This window comes from Eschrichtius robustus, chromosome 16 (genome assembly GCF_028021215.1).
Source record: "Eschrichtius robustus isolate mEscRob2 chromosome 16, mEscRob2.pri, whole genome shotgun sequence".
In the NCBI taxonomy this organism is placed as follows: domain Eukaryota; kingdom Metazoa; phylum Chordata; class Mammalia; order Artiodactyla; family Eschrichtiidae; genus Eschrichtius; species Eschrichtius robustus.
In genome coordinates, this window is record NC_090839.1 from 86,911,351 (window position 1) to 86,934,605 (window position 23,255).

General features: G+C 45.6%; 1 protein-coding gene and 1 long non-coding RNA gene across 11 annotated transcripts; one reads left to right on the forward strand and one right to left on the reverse strand.

The window, feature by feature from the left end:
• The first annotated feature begins 3,645 nt into the window (after window positions 1–3,645).
• ZNF789 (zinc finger protein 789) lies at window positions 3,646–15,087 on the forward strand. 10 transcript variants are annotated; one of them, XM_068565906.1, is made up of 5 exons: window positions 3,646–3,731; window positions 6,138–6,215; window positions 10,114–10,240; window positions 12,769–12,882; window positions 13,985–15,087. In XM_068565906.1, the coding sequence occupies exons 2-5, from the start codon at window positions 6,147–6,149 to the stop codon at window positions 14,995–14,997; spliced, it is 1,323 nt and encodes a 440-aa protein (XP_068422007.1). In that variant the 5' UTR covers window positions 3,646–3,731; window positions 6,138–6,146; the 3' UTR covers window positions 14,998–15,087. The 10 variants fall into 10 exon arrangements, with proteins under 10 accessions (XP_068422007.1, XP_068422015.1, XP_068422006.1 ...); XM_068565905.1 differs by having other exon boundaries at window positions 3,690–3,873; XM_068565907.1 differs by lacking the exon at window positions 3,646–3,731 and adding an exon at window positions 3,910–3,948.
• On the reverse strand, window positions 8,189–16,582 carry LOC137778685 (uncharacterized). The gene is made up of 3 exons (XR_011076973.1): window positions 16,532–16,582; window positions 9,901–10,298; window positions 8,189–8,790 (listed from the first exon to the last, which is right to left on the reverse strand). It is a non-coding gene; the product is annotated as an uncharacterized lncRNA (long non-coding RNA).
• Window positions 16,583–23,255: the final 6,673 nt, after the last annotated feature.

Sequence of the window (23,255 nt, forward strand, 5' to 3'; positions counted from 1 at the left end):
ACTTTGTGATGCGCAGGAGAGAAACCCTGCAAATCATGGATGTATGGCACCAGCTTGATTTTACATTACAGAATCTACCTGGAAGAGAAAACTTACCAGTGTCGTGCATAGGAGAAGAGGTTTGATGGCAGCTCTTATCGTTTACGTGAGATACCAGAAAACTCACAGCTCAGGAATGGTTTGACAAGGAAAAGTTCTATAAGATTAGATTTCCTTGGTCATAAGCAACTACACTGGGCAAAGGAAAGAATCCATGACCCAAAGGTGACCTGTGAATAAAATACCACAGGAGCAAAGCTATCTATTGTTTCCCTTTACCCCAGGATCAAGGGCATGGTGTTGGATAGACAGGCCAGGAACCCTCACGTACAAGTGTGTCTTCTCACTTCCCATTCCCTACCTTTACATTTCAGTCAGTGGGTTGGGGAGGGGGGCGAAATACTGAGCAAGCATCAGAGGTGTTGAGACCAAAATCCATAACCTGATACCCCAAGAGAAAAACATCCAAATACAATTTTAGAGAGTTCACTAAAAAATGCAAATGGAATTTAATCATATAAAAACTTCGAGTGCACTCACATTAAAAGAAACACACATTAAAACTATACTGAGTTTCTTCTTCTGGCCGTGATGCAGTTTCTAGGACTGGACTGACTTATTGGACTCACTGTAAAAACTATCAAACTAGACAGAATATATGAAAAAATGTTCTCAGACCTTGGACAACAGGCAGGGCAGACCCGTGATCCCTGGGAAAAAGGAAACACATCAGGTGAGGCCTATATGGCCCTGACTTTCTAACTGGAGGCACTTTCCAGGCCCCAGTGCAGGGGAGGAGGAACCCAAACAGACCACAGCAGGCTCTCAGATGAGGAGACAGAGATTTGAGTTCAAGGAGGCAGAGGGAGCTGGGATTTGGGTAGCAGAAGCCTAGAAAGCCAGAAGCTGTACAGAGAAAAAGCTCTAGAAATCTCCATAACGGGTCCTCCTGAGTTTGTTCCTGGCAGAATCAAGCCAGGCAAAGAACAAGCAGGAAGCTGTAAGCTGAGTAATTCCCAGAGCTCACACAGAGCTGGGAGATGTTCATGTCCTGGCCAGCTATAATGGAGTCCTCACTGAACACCTGAGGCAGCCAGTAGAGATCCTACAAGGATAATGCCTTAATAAAAGGACTGAACCAGGCCTGGAGTACTTCAAGATTAGTTCAAGCTTTCAAGCCAAGATCACACTCTTCCAGGTGGTGATACACCCGTACAAAGCTTCAAAATAAGCCTTGAAAGAATCCAGGTGATATAAAAGTACTTTGAACTGTTGGCCAGGGGGAAATTTTTTATTATGGTAAAATACATGTAAAATGAAATTTACCTTTTTAATAATTTTTAAGTGTACAGTTCAGTGCCATTAAGAGCGTTCACATTGTTGTGCAACCACCAACACAGTCCATCTCCAGAACTTTCTTCATCTTCACAAACTGAATCTCTGTACCCATTAAACACCACCTCTCCATTTCCCCCTCCACTCAGTCCCTGGCAACCACCTTTCCACTTTCTGTCTCTATGAATTTTACTATTCTAGGTACCTCATATAAGTGGAATCATACAATATTTGTCCTTTTATGTCTGGCCTATTTCACTTAGCATAACATCCTCAAGGTTCATCATGTTATAGCATTTGTCAGAATGTCCTTCCTATTTAGTGCTGAACAATATTCCATTGTACGTAGACTACCGTTTGTTTATCTATTCATCTGTCCAGGTCACTTGTTTTCACCTTTTGGTTATTGTGAATAATGAACATGGGTGTACAAATATCTGTTTGAGTTGCTGCTTTCAATTCTTTGTGGAACTTACCCAGAAGTGGAATTTCTGGACTGTATGGTTCTAATGATTTTTAAAGGAAGACAACAAACTCTAACATGCAATGTAAACTTCATAATTTCTAGCGTCCAATCAAAAATTAATAGATATGTAAAGAAGCAGGAAAATGTAATCCAAAACCAGGAAAATAATCAGTCAGTAGAAACAGATTCAGAAAGAACAGAAATTATGGGCTTTGGAGACAAGGACTTTAAAATAATTATTATGGATATGCTGCTCAAGGATTTAAAAGAAAGCATAAACATAATGAACAGAAAAATACAACATAATAAAAAGAAATAAATGTAACTTGTAGAGATTTTAAAAAGCACCAATATCTGAAAGGATCAGCAAGCTTAAACAGTAGCAATAGGAACTATTGCTTATAAGACTTACAATTATTGATCTCCTCTCCATAGTGGTCTTTATCTCATAAACACTGGGAGACTGGAAAATTCCTCTCTTCCTTGTCCAATGTTCTAGTATAGCTCTTTAGCCTTCTGTTGCATGTAGCTTCAGATATCAGTAAATATTTTGATAGGGAAACTATCCCTGAGTTTGAGGCCCCCAGGTCTCCAATGTCGTCACTTTAGCACAGCATGATTGTCAAAAGCTCAACTGTGTGAGCATTTTTCTGTCTGAGTTCAGCAGCTTTCTGCCTGGACCAAGCCCTATGTGCTTTGAGTAACATTTAAATGTGTACTATTTAAAATCTAACAGTGCCTGGCACATTCTAGGCACTCAATAAACATTAATCGAATTAATGAATTTCATTGTATTTCCTGATTTTTTAAATTCTCCTATGGAAGTTCAAACTGCTACAACACTGAGTCAATGAATGTCTGTATTCATCTAAAGATGTTTGGAAAACTGAAGGTTTTCACTCTAATACTTGAGGAACATTTACTATGTGCCAGGCATTGTTTTAAGCACTTCACACATATTAACTCATTTAATACTCATAACTCTATGAAATTCATAATACTGGTATCCTCATTTTACATCTCTGGAAAATAAGGTACAGAGGAGCTAAGTAATTTGTCCTAGGTCAAACAACTAGTATGATACCAGGGATATATATATGTATATCCTGTGGAAATCAGCACTTAAACGGAGATTTCACACACTACCTCAAAAGGCTTTTTTTTTTAAATCTGTAGTCTCTCTTACTTCTTTACTAAACATATGGAATCATATAAAAGATTAGTCCTACTATCAATTACAATTAATTGCCACTAAGTCCTCTGTTGCTTTAAATAACAGCATTCATGTCACAGAAAAGTAAACAATTCTGAATAACATAGTTTCAGATAAGTATCTATTTTTATGTTTTTATCTTAATAACATATATGTGTATTATAATTCATTATATTAACATATTTTTTTTGCCTGGTAGGGCTGTGTCCAGGGTCGGCTCTCTAAAAAGTTGGTCACTCTACATTAGACTACCAGGAGGAGCTTTTAAAAATACCCAACTGCACGAGGGCTCACTCCTAGAGATTTTGCTACAATCGGTGCGAAGGGGAAGGACTTGGTATTAGCCTTTTTAAAGCCCCTAGCCTATTCTTACGAGAGATTCCAGACCTCCAGGGTAGGCTGGAACGGGTCGGGGCGGGGCCTGGAAGTCACGTGGCCTAGTCAACGCCCTCTGCGGCAGTTGATTGGCTCCGGCCAGGAGCGGGGATTACGAGAGACATGAGCGCCCCGCCCCCTTACTCGCACACTCCCCCCCACCCCCGCCCCACCCCTTACCCCCTATCAGAGAGTTGCGAAGCCTCCGCCGTTCCTAGAAGGTACTCGGGTGGGGACGCTCTGCTCGGCGTGCGCCAGTGATCCGGCCGACGGGCACAGGGATCTTCTGCGTCGCGCCTTCAGGTGCGGGTTAGCTGAGAGGCTCGGACCTGATTCCGGGTCCGCCCCAGCACCTCGAGAGGGGAGCCCAGCCCCCATGGCAGCCGCAGGTGTATCCTGAGGACTTCCTGGAGGAGGCGACGCGGCTGGAGTCGGAGGCAGCGAGGTTTGGGGAGAAAGGAGCTAGTGTGATGGGAGGATTGGGTGCCGCGGGGGAGCCTCGGTGGCCCCGCCATAGAAGGTGTGAGGGCTGGAGAGACACCCCCCTCCCCCCGATTCCCACCCCGATCTTCAGGGCACTTACTGAGCGTCTTCCTGAAGACGCCAATCTCTGAGTATTGAGTATGTTAGGTCTTCATTAGGGAAGAGAGAGTCCGACGAATGAATGGCTGGTTAATACTATTGTTTGCTTTGGTATTGTTATAGATTAACAAATTGGATTATGGGTTCTGACTTCCAAATGCACAATGCTCACAGAAGATAATATAGTTTAGATAATTAAAGGGTCGAGGTCCCTTCCCCTGATCAGGACCGTCTGGGGAGTGCCTCCTTGCTCAAGAGGCAGCAGCGCTTAGGAACAGTGTTTTTAGGGAACGTGAACGGTGTGTGAGGGACTTTCTTAAAGATGTACTTACATAAAGCAAGGTTCGCCGGTAGCCAGAGAAGCACCATTAAAAAATGAGGATCCTCCGTATCCCATCATTTGTGTACTCCCTGAGAGAAACAACACCGAATTTACTATATTAAAAAAGAAGCAAAGTGGAGGCCACAGTTTGGGTATGTCCCCTGGCCAACCACCCATAGCTGCGGAACCAAAACTTAAAAGCTGTCCTAGTTTCCCCAAAATGCTGGCTCTGTCCTTAAAGGAAACAAGCTTTCTTCATGTCAGGGTGACCTTGCAGCTTCCTAGCCAATCAGCTACAAACAGGTAAACTTGTCCGGTGCTACTCTTCTAAAAGGGATGTCAGTTTCTAGTAACCAGTCCCAATAGAAAACAATGTACTTCCTCATTCATGTGCATGGGAGGAAAATAATTTTCTCTCTACCCTTCTGAGTACTTAGTTGAGACCCCCGCAATAAAAGATGAAAACAAACAAGTTTCTTAACATGTATACCTCATGTAAAGATGGGAGATACCCAAGGAAAAATGACTAACCCCTGAGATGGCTTAGAATTCAGGCCTAAATACTATCTTCATAGGGAAAGCGGAGGGAGGTTCCATACCTGGAAGAGGCTGAAACGGCAGTTAGGTTAAGTATTAAGTGTTGGTTTGCTGACATGGGGCTTAGCATGAGTGAATCCACATAGCTTTCAGGATCTTAGTTCCCCGACCAGGGACGGAACCCGGGCCCCGGCAGTGAAAGCCCCGAGTCCTAACCACTGGACTGCCAGGAAGTTCCCCTGTTGCTTCTTTTTTAAACAGCCGTTTTTTAAGTCCCACAGCTCAGTATTCTAAAGTGGTATATTTTGGGGTGGCTTATTCTGCCACCCCTTCACAGGCTTTATAAACTGAGCGGTAACTGCTGAGAGCCCAAGACTTTCAATTTTGAAGTCTCCTTGTTCACAGTTTGGGTTTTGCTCCATAAAATGTTCGTATCAAGTAAAGTCTTCTGAATTTTCTTTTGACCACAATTAGCTCTTTGTATATCATATGTAGCCTAAAATCTCTAACTGCCCTAAAATCATTTTTACACTATCTGAGCTGATTCTGTGTGATGTAGAAATACATGAAGACCACCCAAAAGAGAACAAGCAAAGGCTCTTCATTCCCTTCATGGCCAAGGGAATTGGCCACCATCACATGTGTTTGGCAGAGACTCAAAGGCAAGCAGGGGAAGTTTTATAGTGGAAAAGAGGGAAGACTCAAATATGCTGAGTTTGGAGGTGATTGGCTTGGAAAAGCTGGAGGCAGGTTAAATAAAAGAAGTGGAACATCCTATGTGATTGGGTGCGGGAGCATATTTGGCTTTTCCTGTCGGCCCTAGATGGAGGATGGGGATACATGTTAGAGATAAGCTGGCACTTGTAGACCAAGTCCTGATGTAGGGCCTATTGCTGCATTGCTTGTGGTTTGGGTTCCAGGCGGGTTGCTGCAGGTTGCAGGTCAGAGTTCTGTTTTTTCCTATAGTCTGGTCCCTTGGTGTATTGAGTCTCTCAACGAGGTGCTGCAGAATATATTCTAGGGAGGAGGTGAGGGCAGAGCCACAGGTTTCCTTGGATAAAGACTGGAAATTGGTTTAGGTTCAGAAATTCCTAACAAGAGTATTCTAGCAGTTGCTTTCATTTTATCGCATATTCCAACACCAAACACAGTGACTTTGTGCTAGCTGAGGTTTGTTGGCCCCATTGGAATTCCCTGTCCCAGGGCTGCCCGGTGAGAGAGCTTCAAATCGGGGCTGGCCTTACGTGTTCTCTTGTCCTCTCCTTCAGCTTAGCCTGATGGCCAGGATCCTGCACCACCTCAGAGACCAGGCCACGGAAGCCGTGTTCCTGCCAGTCCTGTGGAAGGTGAGCAGGTCTCCTCCGCTTCCTTGGTGAAGTCTCAGCGCCGGGCGATGGCTTTCACATGGCTTTAACTCCTCTGTTCAGGTCGAGCCATCTTTATCAGCTGGGGGTTTTTCCTTCTTGGAAGGTAGGATGTGAAGAGCTTAAACTTTGGGGCCAGACGGGTTCAAATCCAGACTCTGTTTTAGATGTGTTACCTGATCTCTCACGGTTTCCTTTTCTGGAAAATGGGCTAATGATAGTAGCTGTCGCAGAGTTGTGAGGAGTCAGTGAAACGGGGCACGTGGAGTATCGGCAGGGTATCTAGTGACATGTGGAGCGCTCTGTAAGTTTGGGCTGTTGGCACCACAGTTGCTCCTTGTTTCTGTCAGTGAGCATTATTGTGTACCTACTGTATACTAGATAGTACTGCCTTTGTGCTGGGAGAGAAGCTCTCACCTAAGGCACTTACAGGCCATTTGGAGAGGGAGCTATGGAAACAAACTCCTGCAACACAGGATAAATTCTGATCTGTTGGCATCAAAGGGTACACGGGAAGCTTAGTTACTGAACTCGTAACATGATGGAGGGTGATTGTGAGAAGCTGAGTGGAAAAGTGAGGAGACACGTGAGGAACCATCGTGACCGTTTGGAAAGAACAGTCTTGGATGGGAGGGCGGCGAGAGGGAGTTCGAGGGGCAGCGGTTTGACCCGTTGGCCCAGCGTGTCCGCACTTGCTGAGGGATCGCAGAGCTCTGTCTGCCTTTCTGGTGGCATCTCCCGCCTTCCCTGACGGCCAGAGGACCCGCCCGCAGGGGTGTGGACTCCCTTCTGTCCCCCGGCCTGTGTGCATCCTGGTCTCCCTGTCCGCAGGCAGACCCACCTCTGCATCTGCTGAGACTCAGCTCAAAAATCCCCTGTGAAATCTCTCTGAGGTCCCGCATTAACCCCATTACTCTCCCTTGTGTCCCCACGTGGGCGGAGGGCTGGGCTGGGCTCAGGAGGACAAGCTGCAGAAGAGCCAGAGAGGGTGGGTGTGGGGTGACTGGAGGTGAGTGTGTAGGGTTTTCTTTACAGAAAAGGCCCAGTAAGGGAAGGAGAGGGCGGAAGCGAGAGGGAGCAAGGCACCCAGAGCATCTTTGTGAAGGCAGGAGAGGCGGCAGCAGCCTTGCGGGCTACGGGCAGGAGGGATAGTCTGGGAAGGAACGCGGCTGTGTTGCTCTGCTTCATGACGCCTCACTTCTGACCGTTCTGACGCCAGCTGGGTGCCCGCAATTTAACTCATTCTGACACTGTCCCCCTGGACTTAGCATCGGACCCACAGGGTAAGGGCTCAGTCCCCGCAGGGCCGCCCCCTGCCCCGACCTCAGACGCCAATCACAAGTGCGGGCTGTCACCTGTGCTTCTGACCCACCGGCTCTAAATTGGGGTTCCCACGACCCACTCCGCGGGTGCCATTGATCTGGTAGAGTGGCTCCCGGAACTCTGAAAACGGTTTACTTAGCAGATCCCTGGTTCATGTAGAAGGCGACAACTCAGGATCAGCCCGACGGAAGAGAGGCACAGGGCAGGGGGAGTGGGGGAGGGGTGCAGGGCTTTCCTCTCCAGGCAGACACCCCCCAGCACCTCCGTTTCTGCGTTTTTATGGGGGTTCATTACGTAGGCGTGCTAGGTCGAGTCACTGACCTTGGGTGACTGGCTGAACCCCAGCCTCTCCCCGCCCCTCAGGTGCTGGGGGTGAAGGTTCTCACCCTCTCGTCACATGCTTGTTCCCCTGACATCCAGCCCCATCCTTAGGAGTTTTCCGCATTAACATGAACTCAGGTGTGGTTGAGGGATTTGTTATGAGTAGCAAGACGTTCCTCTCACCTGTATGGCCCTGGAGCTATTTCAGAAACCGAGGACAAAAGCCCAAATATTAAAAGATGCTCCTCTGTTCTTATCCCTTAGGAAAATCCAAGGGTTTTTAGGAACTCTGTGCGCCAGAAGTAGGGAGGAAGACCAAATATATATTTCTTATTTAAATCAGAGTATCACAAGGGGGGAAAGGGCAAAGACAGAAGAGTCGTGGTCATTGGATTAAGACTCTGGAGGAGACAGGGGAGAATGGAATCGGGCGGAGGAGGAGGGGTCACCAGGAGGGAGAGGAGAGGAGGGGTGAGGCCCGATGCAGGGAATGTCTGGGAGCCGGTGGGGAGGCGGGAGGAGGTGAGGGCCATGTGCCCCGGGGGCTGTTTTCTGGGATGTGACTGGCAGTGCCTCCTGAGAGGAGGGGGTGGGGTGAGCCCCTGTCCTCACAGCCCCCGTCGCCCCCCGTGGACCCCTGGTTCGTCACCGTGTTGACTTCTCCCGCTTCCCCACTGGACCCTTCACTCCCTGAAGCGGGGCTGGGGCTCCGTGGGTCGCACAGGCTGTGCCCTTAGCAGCTCTGGGGGCCCCGTTGTCACAGCTTCCATGTGACGTGTCCCCTAGAGTCGAGCAGTGCGCAGCCCGAGGAGCTGGTCCTGTGGGCCCAGCAGGAGCTGTCACCTCTGTGCGATTACTGTCACTGGCGTGTGGCCCGGAGGCCGGTGACTTCTTGGTGCTCAGTAAATGTTTCCTGAAGGAACGGGAGTGATAAAGGGGGAGAAGACCACTGGTGAGGACCATGAGGGCGAGAACTGTGGGGCCACACGAAGGGCCCAGCTAGAAAGCCCACGTGCAGAGAGAACTCTGCGGGTTTGAACCGTTGTATCCCAGCACCTGGGAGCCTCCAGGCGGGTGCAGAGAAGGCAGCGGGCGGGTGGGGCAGGTGAGGGCGTCTGCAGGCAGCTCTGGGGATGGAGGATGTTGGGGATTGGGGGAGGGGGCGTGAGACCCTAACCCTGGAGCCAGGTGTGGGCAGGAGGGAAGAAAGGCCTGTCGTTTGGGAGACTCAGGGTCTGTCTGCAGAGGGGAGCGATGTGAAGCATCTCGGATGGGGCTGGTATCCCTATTGCCGAAGCCCTTCTGCACGAACACCCCCGAACCACAGCGAGTGTGGGGGGCAGATGCCAGGCCTCTCGGCCCCCGGGAGCTGGATACACAGTTGCAGATGGAAACTTCTGCCGTGGGCACGGTGCTCAGCGGTCTGCATTTGGCCCCGTGGAGACGCTCTCCAGGAGCTGGATACACAGTTGCAGATGGAAACTTCTGCCGTGGGCACGGTGCTCAGCGGTCTGCATTTGGCCCCGTGGAGACGCTCTCCACCGTTCCCCACTTTGTCTGCGCCCTGGGAGGCTGGCCTTTATCGTCTCCATCCACGGGCTCCCTTGCTCTTGCTTCGGGTTGGCTTCTGGCAGGGGGATGGGGTGGGGCCCGGAGGCCTGGAGGGGATCGCTGCTGGGGGTTTGTCCCTCAGTCCCTCCCCGCTGGGCTGCCCCCCGCTCCGGTCTCGCCTCTCCAGCAACTTTCTGGATGCCAGTGTCCCCTCCCGTCCTCCCCCTTCACACCTAGTGGGTAGCGGTGCCCACGACAGCCAGCCCGCGAGCTCCAGCCCGCCTGGTTGGTTCCCGTTAGCCTGTCCATCCCTGTGTCCCGTTAGCCTGTCCATCCCTGTGCGAATGGCCCGCACGCTGCCCCATCCTCAGTGACCTCATGGGAGTGAGCCATCTCTTTCCTGACAGGTCCGGGCAGAAGAAATACAGGATGTGGAAGGTAGGGTTGTGCAGAGCAGGGTCGGCCAACTCACCTGGAGCCGGGAGTAGTTTTATTGGGTCACAGCCACACCCGTTTGCTCTCCTGTTGTCTGTGCTGCGTCTGTGCTACCAGAGCAGAGCTGAGTGACTGCGGCAGAAACCAAACGGCCAGAGAAGCCTCCAGTGTTGACCATCTGTAATAATAATACTGTAGCTCACGAAGTTATTGTAAGAATCGCAGCTGCAGTTAGTCGCTGTGTTTCCAGGGGTTGCTGGCCTTTGAGGACGTGGCTGTGTACTTCACCAGGGAAGAGTGGGACGCACTGCACTGGCCTCAGAAGGCCCTCTACAGAGACGTGATGCTGGACAACTACAGAAACGTGCTCTCCTTGGGTAACGAGTCGGCTTAACATTTCACTTTGAGTGTCTGCACATCTCCTCAGTCTCTTATCTGCAATTCCAGAAGCAGAAAAAGCTCTGAAAACCAGTCGTTTTTTCATAACTCATTTGGCTGTAAGACCCAACCTGAAGTCATCAGGTGGTTCAATCTGATTTTTATCATACAGGAAGCTATTTATCATCTGCTATTTGTCATCCTTTTTCTCATTTGGTCTTTTTATATATATATATATATATATATATATATATATATATATATATATATATATATATATGGCATCAGAAATATCAGTGTGTTGATTAAGGTTTCAGCTCCAACCCCTGTTGGGGGTGGTGCATAAGAGAAAATATACCCACCAAGGCACCTTCCTGAAATCTGGAAAAATTCTGAGTCATGAAACACATCTGGCCTCAAAGTTTTCAAATGAGGGATTGTGGACAATGAATAGTTTCCTTTTGTTTTAGAGTTCAGAGACGATTAGCCCATTCCCCGCCCCGACCCGAATCCTCCACACCTGTTAAGACTCCTAGGAGCTGAAAAGACTGTGGCCGCTGCAGATTCCAAGTCTAGCATCTTGCTCCCTTGAAGAGTCTTTTTCTTCCTTCTATCTGAAAATGGTTTCCCTCCTTGTTTACAACATCACTGGGTGCCCAGGAAATGATTCTTCACTGACTTCACTTCTGAACCTTCACAGCTTCCATCTTCCCAGGAGCCTGCCTTTGTCTTACTCCGATGCAGAGTCTCCCTAGGGTGGGAGGTTCCTGGATGAATTTTTCTTTCTGGGGAGTGTTGGCTCCCATGCTGACACTCTTGGCACAGGGTCTTGACCACCTCTTGTGAGACTGTCCACCCACCACTGGATGTTTTACTGTTTATTTTTGTTTTAAAAGCATTACAAGAGCATACTTGAATATATGGAAGATAGAGGAAAGCATAAAGGGAAGGGGAAAACATTCAGGGCTAACACTGTTAATATTTTGGAATATTTCCTTCCTGTTTTTTTTTTTCCTGTGAAAAAGCTAGCTGAGCATAGTCTATGTATAATTCTGTAATCCCTTTGAAACTTAACATTATAGTATCAGCATTTTCCCTGTTATTAAAAACCCTCATAAAGCAGAAAATTAAAATCATCTGCATGCCCACTGCCCAGCATTAACCCTGTTAACATTTTGGTTACTTTTATGGATGTATACAGACAGTCCTATTTATGATGGTTCAGCTTAAGATTTTTTCAACTTTACAATGGTGTGAAAGCAATACGCATTCAGTGGCAAGTGCACTTTGAATTTTTATCTTTTCCTCAGGTAGCGATATGCAGGACCGTTCTCTCTGGTGATGCTGGGCTCAGAGCCGCAGCTCCCAGACAGCTATGTGATCATGTCATCACGAGGGCAGCCAACCAGTACACTTAAAACCATTCTGTTTCTCACTTTCAGTACAGTATTCATCAAGTTACAACAGGTTTTCACCACTTTATTATACAGTAGGTTTTGTGTTAGATGATCTTGCCCAACTGTGGCGTAATGTTAAGTGTTCTTTGCGTGTTTAAGGTCGGTGAGGCTAAGCTATGATGTTCGGGAGGTTAGGTGTAATAAATGCATTTCTGACTTAGGATATTTTCAGTTTAGATTGGGTTTATCAGGAAGTTACCCTTTTGTAAGTAGAGGAAGATCTGTACACACACACACATGCACGCACAGACACACACGTAGTTTTTAAAAACAAAATTTGGGTCATAATTTACATGAGTTTTGTATTCTGCTTTAAAATATCTAGGGAGCATTTTCCTATTTTAAGAAACATTCTTTGAAAAATGTATCAGATGCACTGGGGGGGAAAAGAAATATTCTTTTTTTTTTTTTAATATGAAACTTCAGGGTTTTTTTTTTAATGTATTTTATTTCTTTCTTTATTTTGGCTGTATTGGGTCTTCGTTGCTGCACGCGGGCTTTCTTTAGTTGTGGCTCGCGGGCTCTAGAGCACAGGCTCAGTAGTTGTGGTGCACGGGCTTAGTTGCTCCGCGGCATGTGGGACCTTCCTGGACCAGGGCTCGAACCTGTGTCCTCTGCATTGGCAGGCGGATTCTCAACCACTGCGCCACCAGGGAAGCCCAAAAGAAATATTCTTTGAACACATGGATTTTCAGTATCTGCCTAATACTTCTGCCTTCCTCGTATTCATGTGCTACACTTTAACCATTCACCTACTGACATTTAGTTTATTTCCAGTTTGCACTGTTTGTTAGAACTCTGCTGAACATCTCTGGTACATTAACCTTTGTCCTAATTTTCCTTAGGCTATATTTCTGAGAGTGAAATTACCACGTCCCAGAGTGTGAATATTGATCAGGCTTTCAGTAAAGATTGTGCCAGGTCCCCTCCGCACCAGCCCTCTCCATTACTGTCCTGATCTCTGCCTGTCACCGTCCCCCCACCGCGCAGACCCCATGGGGTAAAATGAGCTCCGAGGCACCTCCTGCTGCTCACTAACCAGCACATCCCATTTACTTCCCCACGAGTAGGATTTCAGTTTCCCAAACCTGAGGTGATCTGTCAGCTGGAGCAGTGGGAAGAGCCGTGGATCCTGGATCTACCGCGAGCTGGGACTAGGAAGGCTTCCGGTAGTGCTTGCCCAGGTGGGTGAGGAGAAGACCCGGCCCTGTGGGGGTCTTGCAGAGGGAGGGACCCCCATTCACCAGGCCCCTCCTGCACCAATACTGAGCCGGGTGTCTGGCGTCTCTCCTGCTCATTATCCCTTCTGCCGCCTGCAGGTGTGGGTATGATCGTCGGCCCCATTCCCAGGTGAAGAAACTAAGGGACTGCGGTGTCTGTCACACGGCTAGTAGGTTGAGAGTTGGGATTTGACATCAAGTCTGCAAAGCTCATCCTCTTTCTACTGCAGTTAAAGTGCTTCTCTGAGGCAGCCGGCCTGGTGTTTTCTGACAGCTCTTGTGCCATCCTAGATACTCCTTTTTTCTACCCTCATCACTTACCCTTCCTCTATACTTGCTCTTGTTCCCTTGCTCTCATTTTGTTTTCCAAATTCTCTCGGTGTTTACTGATGTTCCTTTTTCCTACATACTGATTACTGCTTCTACCTGTTTTCACATCCCTCCCTCCATGGTTTCACAGCCTCAGCACCGCTGACGTTTTAGCTGTTTAACTCTTTGCGGTGAGGGCTGTCCTGGGCCCTGTAGGATGTTTAGCAGCATTCTTGGCCTCCACCCACTAGGTTCCAGCAACACCATCCCTGGTTGAAAAACCACTGCTCTAGTCCATTGGTTTTGTACTTATTTCTCTCTGGTTCCTTTTCTATTCTATCTTACACACTTTCTCCATTTTTAAGAAGTTGTTTCTCCCAGAATTATTAAAAACATGCTTATCTAGAAAGTACAAGATGCTACCTCTCTCCTAGTTATGTGACATTGCTGGGTACTGAGAGTAAGTTGTTATCCCACTAATGATGATGGATTTATTCAATTCTCACATTCTCTGACATACACTCTTGTGCACATTTTAGCTGGTTAGCTGATGTCAAGAGCTCTTTCTGATATGAAAGCTGTGGGTCCTATGGAAGGAAATCAGAATACTGGCCTCTGTAGTATGATGATGTAACTAGGTGAGCACTTCTTAGCCTCGTTTGAGCCTCTCGTATCACAGACTTCCTGGCTTCTTTCCTTTTTTTCTCCTTCTATGGTGGTCAGGTCATTTATATACTTTCTTTTTTTTTTTGGCTAGGTCCTGAAGCCAGATTCAAGATGAAAGAGCTAACTCCAAAGCAGAACATTTCTGAAGATTTAGAGTCATGTAAGATGTCACTGGTAAAACAGAAAATGGCTAGGAAACCCTTAGAAAAGTTACTTGAATGTAACGAATTTGTGGACATTTACCGACTTTCACTCCCTACTATTGGTGATGAATGCTGTAAGGACTTCCTTCAAAACCTTAACCTTATTCAAGATCGGAAAGCTCAGGCAAGGACGAAGCAGGGCAAATATGATGAGTATGGAAAACCCTTCCATCAGAGATCACTGCTTTTGAGGCATAAGCGAATTCTTACAAATGCAAAATCTTATGAATGCAGCGAATGTGGAAGAGCCTTCCAGCGTCAGGCAAATTTTGTTCGACATCAAAGAATTCACAGTTCAGAGGATCCCTTTGAGTGCGACATATGTGGGCAGGCCTTCAAACAGAAGTCTGCTCTGATTGTCCACAAACAGTGTCACTCACAAAAAAAGCCATATAAATGTCATGACTGTGGAAAGTGTTTCCGTCAGATGGCGTATCTTGTTGAACATAGGAGGGTCCATACCAAAGAAAAACCCTATAAATGTAGCGAATGTGAAAGAACATTTAGTCAGAATTCAACCCTTATTCGACATCAGTTAATCCACAGTGGAGAGAAACCCCATAAATGCATTGAATGTGGAAAAGCCTTTGGCCGGCATTCAACCCTTATGAGCCATCGACAAATTCACAATAAACAGAACACTCATAAATGCAGTGAATGTGGTGAATCCTTTGGTCGGAATGTAGATCTCATTCAGCATCAAAGAATCCATACCAAGGAGGAATTCTTTGAATGTAGAGAATGTGGGAAAACTTTTAGTTTTAAGGCAAATCTTCATCGACATGAGGTCATTCATACTGGAGAGAGACCCTACAGATGTGACAAATGTGGAAAATCTTTCAGTTGGCGCACAAGCTTTATTAAGCATCAGGGTACTCACAGAGAGCAGATACCTATGTGATAGTAACCAGAAAAGCTACCATTTAAAGACCAGAACTTAACCACTCTTGCAAGTATGTGTAACTCAATTGTTTTATGAAAATTAATAAACAGGAACTGAAATGGTTTTTCTGTGGGGACCCTCTCTTCGTAGCTAACCTTCTTGCTACAGTCAAGAATTACTTAATAGAGGACTTCCCTGGCTGTCCAGTGGTTAGGACTCTGCACTTCCAACACAGGGGGCATGGGTTCGGTCCCTGGTCAGGGAACTAAGATCCCACATGCCGTGCAGCACAGCCAAAAAACAAAACAATAAAACTGGATTTAAATCAAAAAAAAAAAAAGAATTACTTAATAGAAATGTCATAGGCTGTCGTGTCCAGTCTCCCTGGGTCCCCTTTACCCTCATTTCCCTGAGTTAAGTCAAGGCAGATGGAAGGCTTAGAAGTTTTACTCTGTGGTCCCCCAGGCTGGAGACCATTTTCTGGATCGTGAACGATCTAAGAATGCCTTTCTTGGTTTCATACTGAAAAATCACCTGAGATTGTATAGACGTTTTAAAAATAAAGTAAGGGCTACCCACTAGTACCACTGAGATATTAAGAATTACCGAAATTTACCCAGAAACTAAAATTAGTGTGCTACTGGGTTCTACTGAGAGTTCGAAGTCAGTGTTCAGAGCAGATGCTTGTTAGTGCCCCGCCCCACCCCCCACCCCCCCCCACGGCACCGGCCTTGCCCCTGCCGTGTGCTCATCCCACTTGCACTATCTGTGTCTCTTGGGCTGCGGGCCTTTTCGAAAAACACGAAAGACCACTGCTCTGGGGGCAGCCCTCAACCACGCTTGATGGGATTCTGACGAATACCAGATCTCCCTCTCCCCTAGGGTGGAACATCTGTGAAGCATGTGTTTCACACTGTTTTCAGAGTCTTTCCATGGGATGACGCACATTCCCTCTCCGTGGTAGCTGCTTTATTAGCTGTCTGCCCTTCTCTGTGTCCCTTCTAACCCCCCTACCAGTATTTCAACACCTCTTCTCCCCATGAGTAAATTGCTGCTGTTAGACCCTCTCATGTTAATCAAATCCCTTGATTTTATTATTTTCTGGTCCTTACCAAGTTCCATGATTTCTTACCCAGCACATAAAAACAAAGTTCTATTGGGAATGAGAAGAAAGCAAGTGGCACCCCATAAAATGAAGGAACCTTCAGCTTTGCAGGAGGAAACTAATAAGTGTTAGATTATATACTGGGTTCGGTATCAGTACTTTTGTACCAAGCGGCAGGAATTGGCTGGAAGGAAAGGCTGCCAAACTGTATTTCCCCGAACAAAATTAAGAAGTCAAGGCCTGACAAGAGGAAGTAAGCCAATGAGAGAGAATTCTTGCTCACAACCACCTTTGGAGTTGGGGACCTGTGAAAGCAGATCCAGGCTTGAGTACACAGTCTGGCTCAGGCTACTGAATCTATTTTGTGTAGATGATGTACATGCTTCCAGCTTTTCAGAAAGAGAGAGGGTACAGCTAAGGATCCAGAGGTAACATGGAAATGCCTACCTTCAGCCACATCTGTCCCAAGGAGGAGTAAAGAGCTGCACTCTTCAATATGGCAGCCACTAGCCATATGAGCCTATTTAAATTAAAATTTTAAAAAGTTAAAAACCGTCCTCAAATCAAAAGCCACATTTCAAGATCAGCACAATGACAGAACATTCCCGTCTTCCCAGGCTTACTGGACAGCCCTGCTGGAGACACCCTAAGGACTTCTTATGGAGGCACAAGGGAGCTTGTATTTGGTGCCACTTCCTTCTCTACAACTAAATTAAATGGCCTTCCTTTCCCTTTATAAATGGCCCCTATAAAATGTTTTATTTGCTGAAAATATTTTTTTCAGTAGAATTCCTGGGACACAAAGGAGGGGAGGGGTGGGGCTGGTCTGGAAGCCTTGCTGAACTAACTTGCCTTGGGAGAAAGGGGTCCCCAGCTCAAGAGTGCCGGCGTGCAGGGCAGGCTTCCTGCCTTCCCCAGAGGCTGGATGGTCACCAGGCCGGGAGCACAGATCAGCGATGTCATCGTCAGAGTATGGTCATGTCTGTCAATATTTAGCAGTAGGGCAGAGGCTCCGAACTAGCCCTCCAGGGAAGGTAATGGAGAAGAAACGCTCAAGTTTTGGCTTTTCTATTTAGCTAATGGGCTGGACCCACTGTCCATGCCTGGCCACACAGGGCAACCATTAGCTCATACTGCAAAGGGCAGAAGAGTCTAGAATACTCCACTGGACTAGAAAAGGTGCACCTTTTTTTGACAAGACCAGTGAAGCTTTTTACACCATATTTAAATCAAGATGAAAAATAAATAATACAAATGTTATTTCCTTCTTTAGCTAATAATGCTAAACTATAAAAAAGACTGTTAAAACTCAAATGACTAAAAATAAGATATAAAAATTGTTCAGTTCTTTCATTTTCTCCTCTTTACACATTTGGATTACAGTTCATTAAAATGTCACGTAACATGGTCATATGACTAGTATGCAGCTCACACCTTTGACAACACCTGTGTGGGTCTAGATCTTGTGCAAGTTCACACTCAACTGTAGCTTTTATCAAGGTGGCTTCTCTTTCTGCCAACATTTCTTAGCTGGTAGAAAGGAGGGGAAGCATAAAGGAAAATACTACATGAAATTCTACAGTTTAGAATAAAATAGTAATAGATGACTTCCTGTCAAAACATACATTTTCAGGTAAGTTCTTAGATTTTTTTCAAGTAAATTTATGGTCAGTTATTTGTATCATTATCATAAATGGATATTTCCCCCACTTCCATTTCCAAGTGCATATTGCCAATATAAATGACTCAGTAGTGATACTGTTATTCTGAAATAATTTCCAAATTGCAAAAATAATACAGAGAATCCTTTACACCATCTACCCAGATTTACCAAATTTAACATTTTTCCAAGTCTGTCTCTCGAACTAATTTACAGCAGTTTGAATAAACTGGATCTATTTATATACAGAAACATAAATCAATCTTAAAATGGCAAATCAAGTTCCAACATGACAGAATACAATATGTCTGCATAAAATTTTAAATCCTGCAACACTACATATATTGTTTATGGATACAAGATCTTGTGGTATAAAATGGGGAAAAGAAGGACACAATTTCAGTATAGTTATTCCTTCTGATGAGGGGAAGGAATGGGAGTCTTTACAGTACATATTATTTTATTTCTTAAAATGATATGAGGGATTTCCCTGGTGGTGCAGTGGATAAGACTCCGCACTCCCAATGCAGGGGGTACGGGTTCGATACCTGGTCAGGGAACTAGATCCCACATGTGTGCCGCAACTAAGAGTTCACATGCCACAACTAAGAAGCCCGTGAGCCGCAACTAAGGAGCCCACCTGCCACAACTAAGACCTGATGCAACCAAATAAATACATTTTTTTTTACAAAGATATGAAGCAATTATGTTAAGCATTGATTAATCTGGTGCATATGTGAATGTTCTTTAAAATCAATCTCTATTGTCTATACTTGTCTGTATGTTAGCAATATTTTACAGTAAACATGTCCATGTTTATTGTGAAATAATACCATAATTCAAAAGTATCTGAGGATATATGACAGTAAATGATAATAAAAAGAACACCCATGCAGCCTCATACTAGGTAAGAAATAGATCATTTTCAGAATCACAAAAGCCTCTTATATTCTGTCCAATCTCCTCTCCCTCCCTCTTCACCAAAGGTTAACAAATACTCTGAGTTTTATGTTAATCATTCCCTTGTATTATGTAGACGTACCACCTATCTATTTATGTCTGGATGATGTATTACTTAGTTCTGCTTTTTCAGAACTTTACATACATGGAGTCATACTCTTATTCTTTCACTGCACATGTGTTTCGAGAATCATGCATCTTTCTGTGTAGCTGTGGTTCAACCACATTCACTGACAATAAGTATCCCACTGCAGGAATACAGCACAATTTATGAATCTATTCTTTTGTTGATGGGTTTTCAGGATGCTTCCAGTTTGGGGCTTTTATAAAACAGCATGTCAACATGCCTCTTGGTTCCCTGTGAAAAGACCTAGAAATAAGATATATACATGTTCAACTTTAAGAAGTATGGCCAGGGACTTCCCTGGCATTCCAGTGGTTAAGACTCCACGCTTCCAATGCAGGGGGCACAGGTTCGATCCCTGGTTGGGGAACTAAGATCCCACATGCCATGTGGCATGGCCAAAAAAAAAAAAAAAGAAGTATGGCCAAACTGTTTTCCCTAATAAATGTAACAACTTACACACTCAACAGCAGATGAGAGCTTCCACTATTCTATATCTTTATCGGTACTTGGTACTGACAGATTTTGAAAGATTTGATAATCTTTTGTGAAATCGTATCCAATTGTGGTTTAATTTGCATTTCTCTTATTACTAATGTAGTTGAGCATCTTTTCATCTTCCTGGGCTGTGCTTCCCATTTTGTTTGTCTTTTCCTAATATAGTGTAGTTGTAGTTGAATTTATCAATCTTCTACAGTTCGTAATTTTTGAGTCTTGTTGCAGATTGCTACCAGTTTATCAAAAATTTGTTTGTCTCCTTCCTAGACACACAGCTAGATTACACTTTGCAGCTTGTATTGTTAAATGCAGCTAGGTGACCGAGTTCTAACCAATGGACTATAGTGAGGATGATGTGTGCCACTTCTTGGTTTGGCCCATAAAGCCCTCTCACACGTCCGTGTTCTCTTCTCCCAGTGGACTAGGTTAGAAAATCCCCAAGGAGGTCTCAGAAGCCACGTCTGAAGATGCCAGGGCTGCCATCAGATTGACTGCTCAGAGGACAGCCTTCCTGTCAGTCATGTATATCTGCCTTACACTGTTACAGGAGTAAAAAGTAAACTTCTAGGGGCTTCCCTGGTGGTCCAGCGGTAAAGAATCCGCCTTCCAACGCAGGGGACGCAGGTTCGAGCCCTGGTTGGGGAACTAAGATCCCACATGCCACGGGGCAACTAAACCCACGCCACAGCAAAAGAGCCTGATTGCCGCAAACTACAGAGCCCATGAGCCCTGGAGACCTTGCGCCACAGCTAGAGAGAAGCCCGCAGTACAACGAGAGATCCCACACGCCTCAACAAAGACCCCACATGCTGCAACTAAGACCCGATGCAGCCCCAAAAATAAAATAGACAAATAAAATAAATAAATATTTTAAAAATTCATTAAAAAAAGAAAAACTGCTATTGTGTTTGAGCAGCTAGACCTCTGTAGGTCTATTTGTTAGAGCTGTTATCATTAAACTGACTTAATACATGTTTAAGATATTCTTCATTAAATCTGAGATTAGAACAATACCTCCTGCATTTTCTTTTTCAAAAGAACTGAAGAATTTCAACAAAGAACTGGATGGATTATTGGGCTGTAACCAAAAGCTAAGCGATATAGTCTGGCAAGTGGGGCTCGGACAATTAAACATCATTAAAATGGGGGGCCCAATTATGATAAGCCCTTTGCTCACCAAAAAGAATCCAGCGTGGGTTCTGAAGGGGACAGGATGCCAAGACAGATGTTCTAGTTCAAAGTGGCAATGCAATCTCTGCTCACCAAGATGAATGGCCACGGAGGCCCCCAAGCCATGCTGTGATCATCCAATGATCCCACATCCACTGTGACACCTGCTGGGGCAATACCGGTTACCGCAGACTGTTCAGAATCCCGCCAGAAGGTAAGCTTGTGAGAAGCAAGGGCTCACCCGCTCCACCTCGGCTGACTCCACCGCACCTGCCTGGTAGACAGCCCCACCCCGAACCCTCGCTAGGAACCACAGATGCTTGTTACACTGCTGGGGTTACTGCGAGGACACAGACCCTGCCCCTGCAGTTCCCACCCCAGAGGCCCCAGGAGCTTCCCTTTTACCTCTGTGCCATTGTCCTGGAGACTTTGAAGTTCCAAGCAGGAACTAGGACCTTCCAGAATAGAGCTCAGAAATTTTATAAACAAAGATGAGCTAAGACAATAGATTTAAATGACGTTATAACTCCTCTCCCAGTTCCCATCAGGTCTTCTATCACTTTGTTAACAAAAATCTAGATTTACCATTTTGCAAGGCGCTGAGCTAGGTGCTATGGGAAAATACAGAGAGTGACAAGATAGTTCCCAACTGTTCTGGACTGAATTGTGTGCCCCTCGCAAAATCCATGCACTGGAAGCCCTAACCCCCAGTGTGACTGTATTTGGAGACAGAGCACTTAAGGAGGTGACTAAGGTTAAATAAGGTCATAAGGGTGGGGTCCTCAAGGATAGGACTGGTGTCCTTATAAGAAGAGGAAAGAGACACCAGGAGTGCACAGGCCACAGTGAGAAGTCAGCCGTAGGCAAGCCCAGGAGAGGGCTCAGAGAAACCGACCCTGTGGACACCTTAGAAAACGCTAGTGTCTTGTTTTGTCTCCAATTCCTTTCCTAATCGATCTCATCATTTAGGTTAAGTCAAAGCACAAAGCTGGGCTGGGAGTGGGTGAGGGAAACGTGGGAGAGAGGCATCTCCCCACATCCTGCCGGGGGTAGTAACTACGCATCTCTTGTCCCCTACGCTACCCGCAGCCGGCAACTCCGAGTCCCGGGGACGGTGCGGGAACCAAGAACCTGCAGACAATACAACAACCTGTAGAACAAATAGAACGAGTTCCGGAAAGCTTACCGGAAGCCCGTCACGGTTCCGACCCCCCGGAACTCCACCCCTATTGGTGTTCTCTAGGAATCTAGGAGGTCTCGCTGTCTCGGTGGTTCCTCTATAAATCTAGGGAATTTAACCCCCTCCTCAGTTGAGGAAAAAGACCAAGATTTAGCGGCACGTCCTCACTAATGGGAAAGAAGTAAGGAATTGATGGGGAATCTAGCCTCCTGGGTGGAAGGTGCAGGTCACAAGTTTTGAGAACTAGCACATGGGTGTCTCTTTCTAATTGTTCCTTCTGCAGGGAAAGGACTCCAAGCTGATGACATTGACCTGGTCGCACTCAGATGGCTCTGATACTTTTGTGAAAACAACAACAAAAAATTGATAGAATCAATCACAGGCTTCCTCCCAGCCCCAATACCGTAGCAAAAATTTCTGTAGAATTCAACCAACGTGCTCCGGGCACGCATTTACTGATGTGATTGGAATGCAGATTCTACTGTCCTGTTCCTTTTCTGCCTTTAGTCCTTTACAACATTTTAATGTTAAAAAACGATAACAAAACAGCGTCTTGAGCAAACAGATTTTGCTCTAACTTGCCGCAAAATTGAGGAAACAAAATACATGACCCTAACGTTTTGTTTCCCTTTTCTTTCAGAGGTTTAGAAGGTAAGGTGATGATGGATGTGATGAGTGAAAGGCAGAAAAGAACCTGACAGTCGAATGTTCAAATCATAAAACTCTTCTTTTTTCTGCAACCAGGAGATGTAAGACCCCAGATCACCATAGTTTTCAGCTCACTAAGAAGTTTCTGGCAATCAGAGCTGTTTTTAAATGGAAGAGGCTGCTCTGGGAAGCAACGAGCTCCCCATCAGTGGAAGGATTTCATGCAGAAACTGGATAATCAGATGCCAGGAAATGTTTTCTCCAGCTCAACAAAGTAATTATGCACTTGGTGCCTGCACATACCTACAATTGAATGGCGATTCCTCCATTGGGTGGGAGGAATGATCGAACCCTTTACAATTCTAAGATTCTATTACTGTATGATTTTATCATATCTTGGATCAAAACTGTCTTTCACACAAACTGACAAGAACAGCGTTTCATCACTTAGTAATGTTTGATGTTTAATCATCTAAGACATAGTAGAGTTTGGTGCTTAAGAGCTTAGCTTTTGGAGACAAAGTGATCTTGGTTCAAATGCTCGTTCTGCCACTTATTGGCTGTGTGACCTTGGGCAAGTGAATTAACTATTCTGAACCTCAAGTTTTTCCCAACTGTAAAATGAGGGCGCTAAAAAGTGAAACCACCTCATAATGTGAGGATTAAGTGAGGTGATCCACATAAAGCACTAAGCATGATGTTTAGAACACAGTAAATGCTCAACAGACACTAACACCAGGCTTTACTGAAGTTGTCATTCTCATTCAAGTCCTATAACACCTTTAAGTCTTAATCACCTTTAACTCTGTAATTGTTTGCAGGCAACAAGAGTCTCCTTAAATGCTACCAACGAGGCCCTCTGACACTCACAGGTTGCATTAAGTTGGTGGGTATTTGTGCTGTGTCATTTTCTCTCTTCAAGCAATCAGTG

Coding starts and splice junctions, on each gene's coding strand:
- ZNF789 (XM_068565906.1), top strand. CDS start 6,147: ATGGCCAGGATCCTGCACCACCTCAGAGACCAGGCCACGGAAGCCGTG. Junction 6,216..10,113: donor TCCTGCCAGTCCTGTGGAAG/GTGAGCAGGTCT, acceptor CTGTGTTTCCAG/GGGTTGCTGGCCTTTGAGGA. Junction 12,883..13,984: donor TTCCGGTAGTGCTTGCCCAG/GTGGGTGAGGAG, acceptor TTTTTTGGCTAG/GTCCTGAAGCCAGATTCAAG.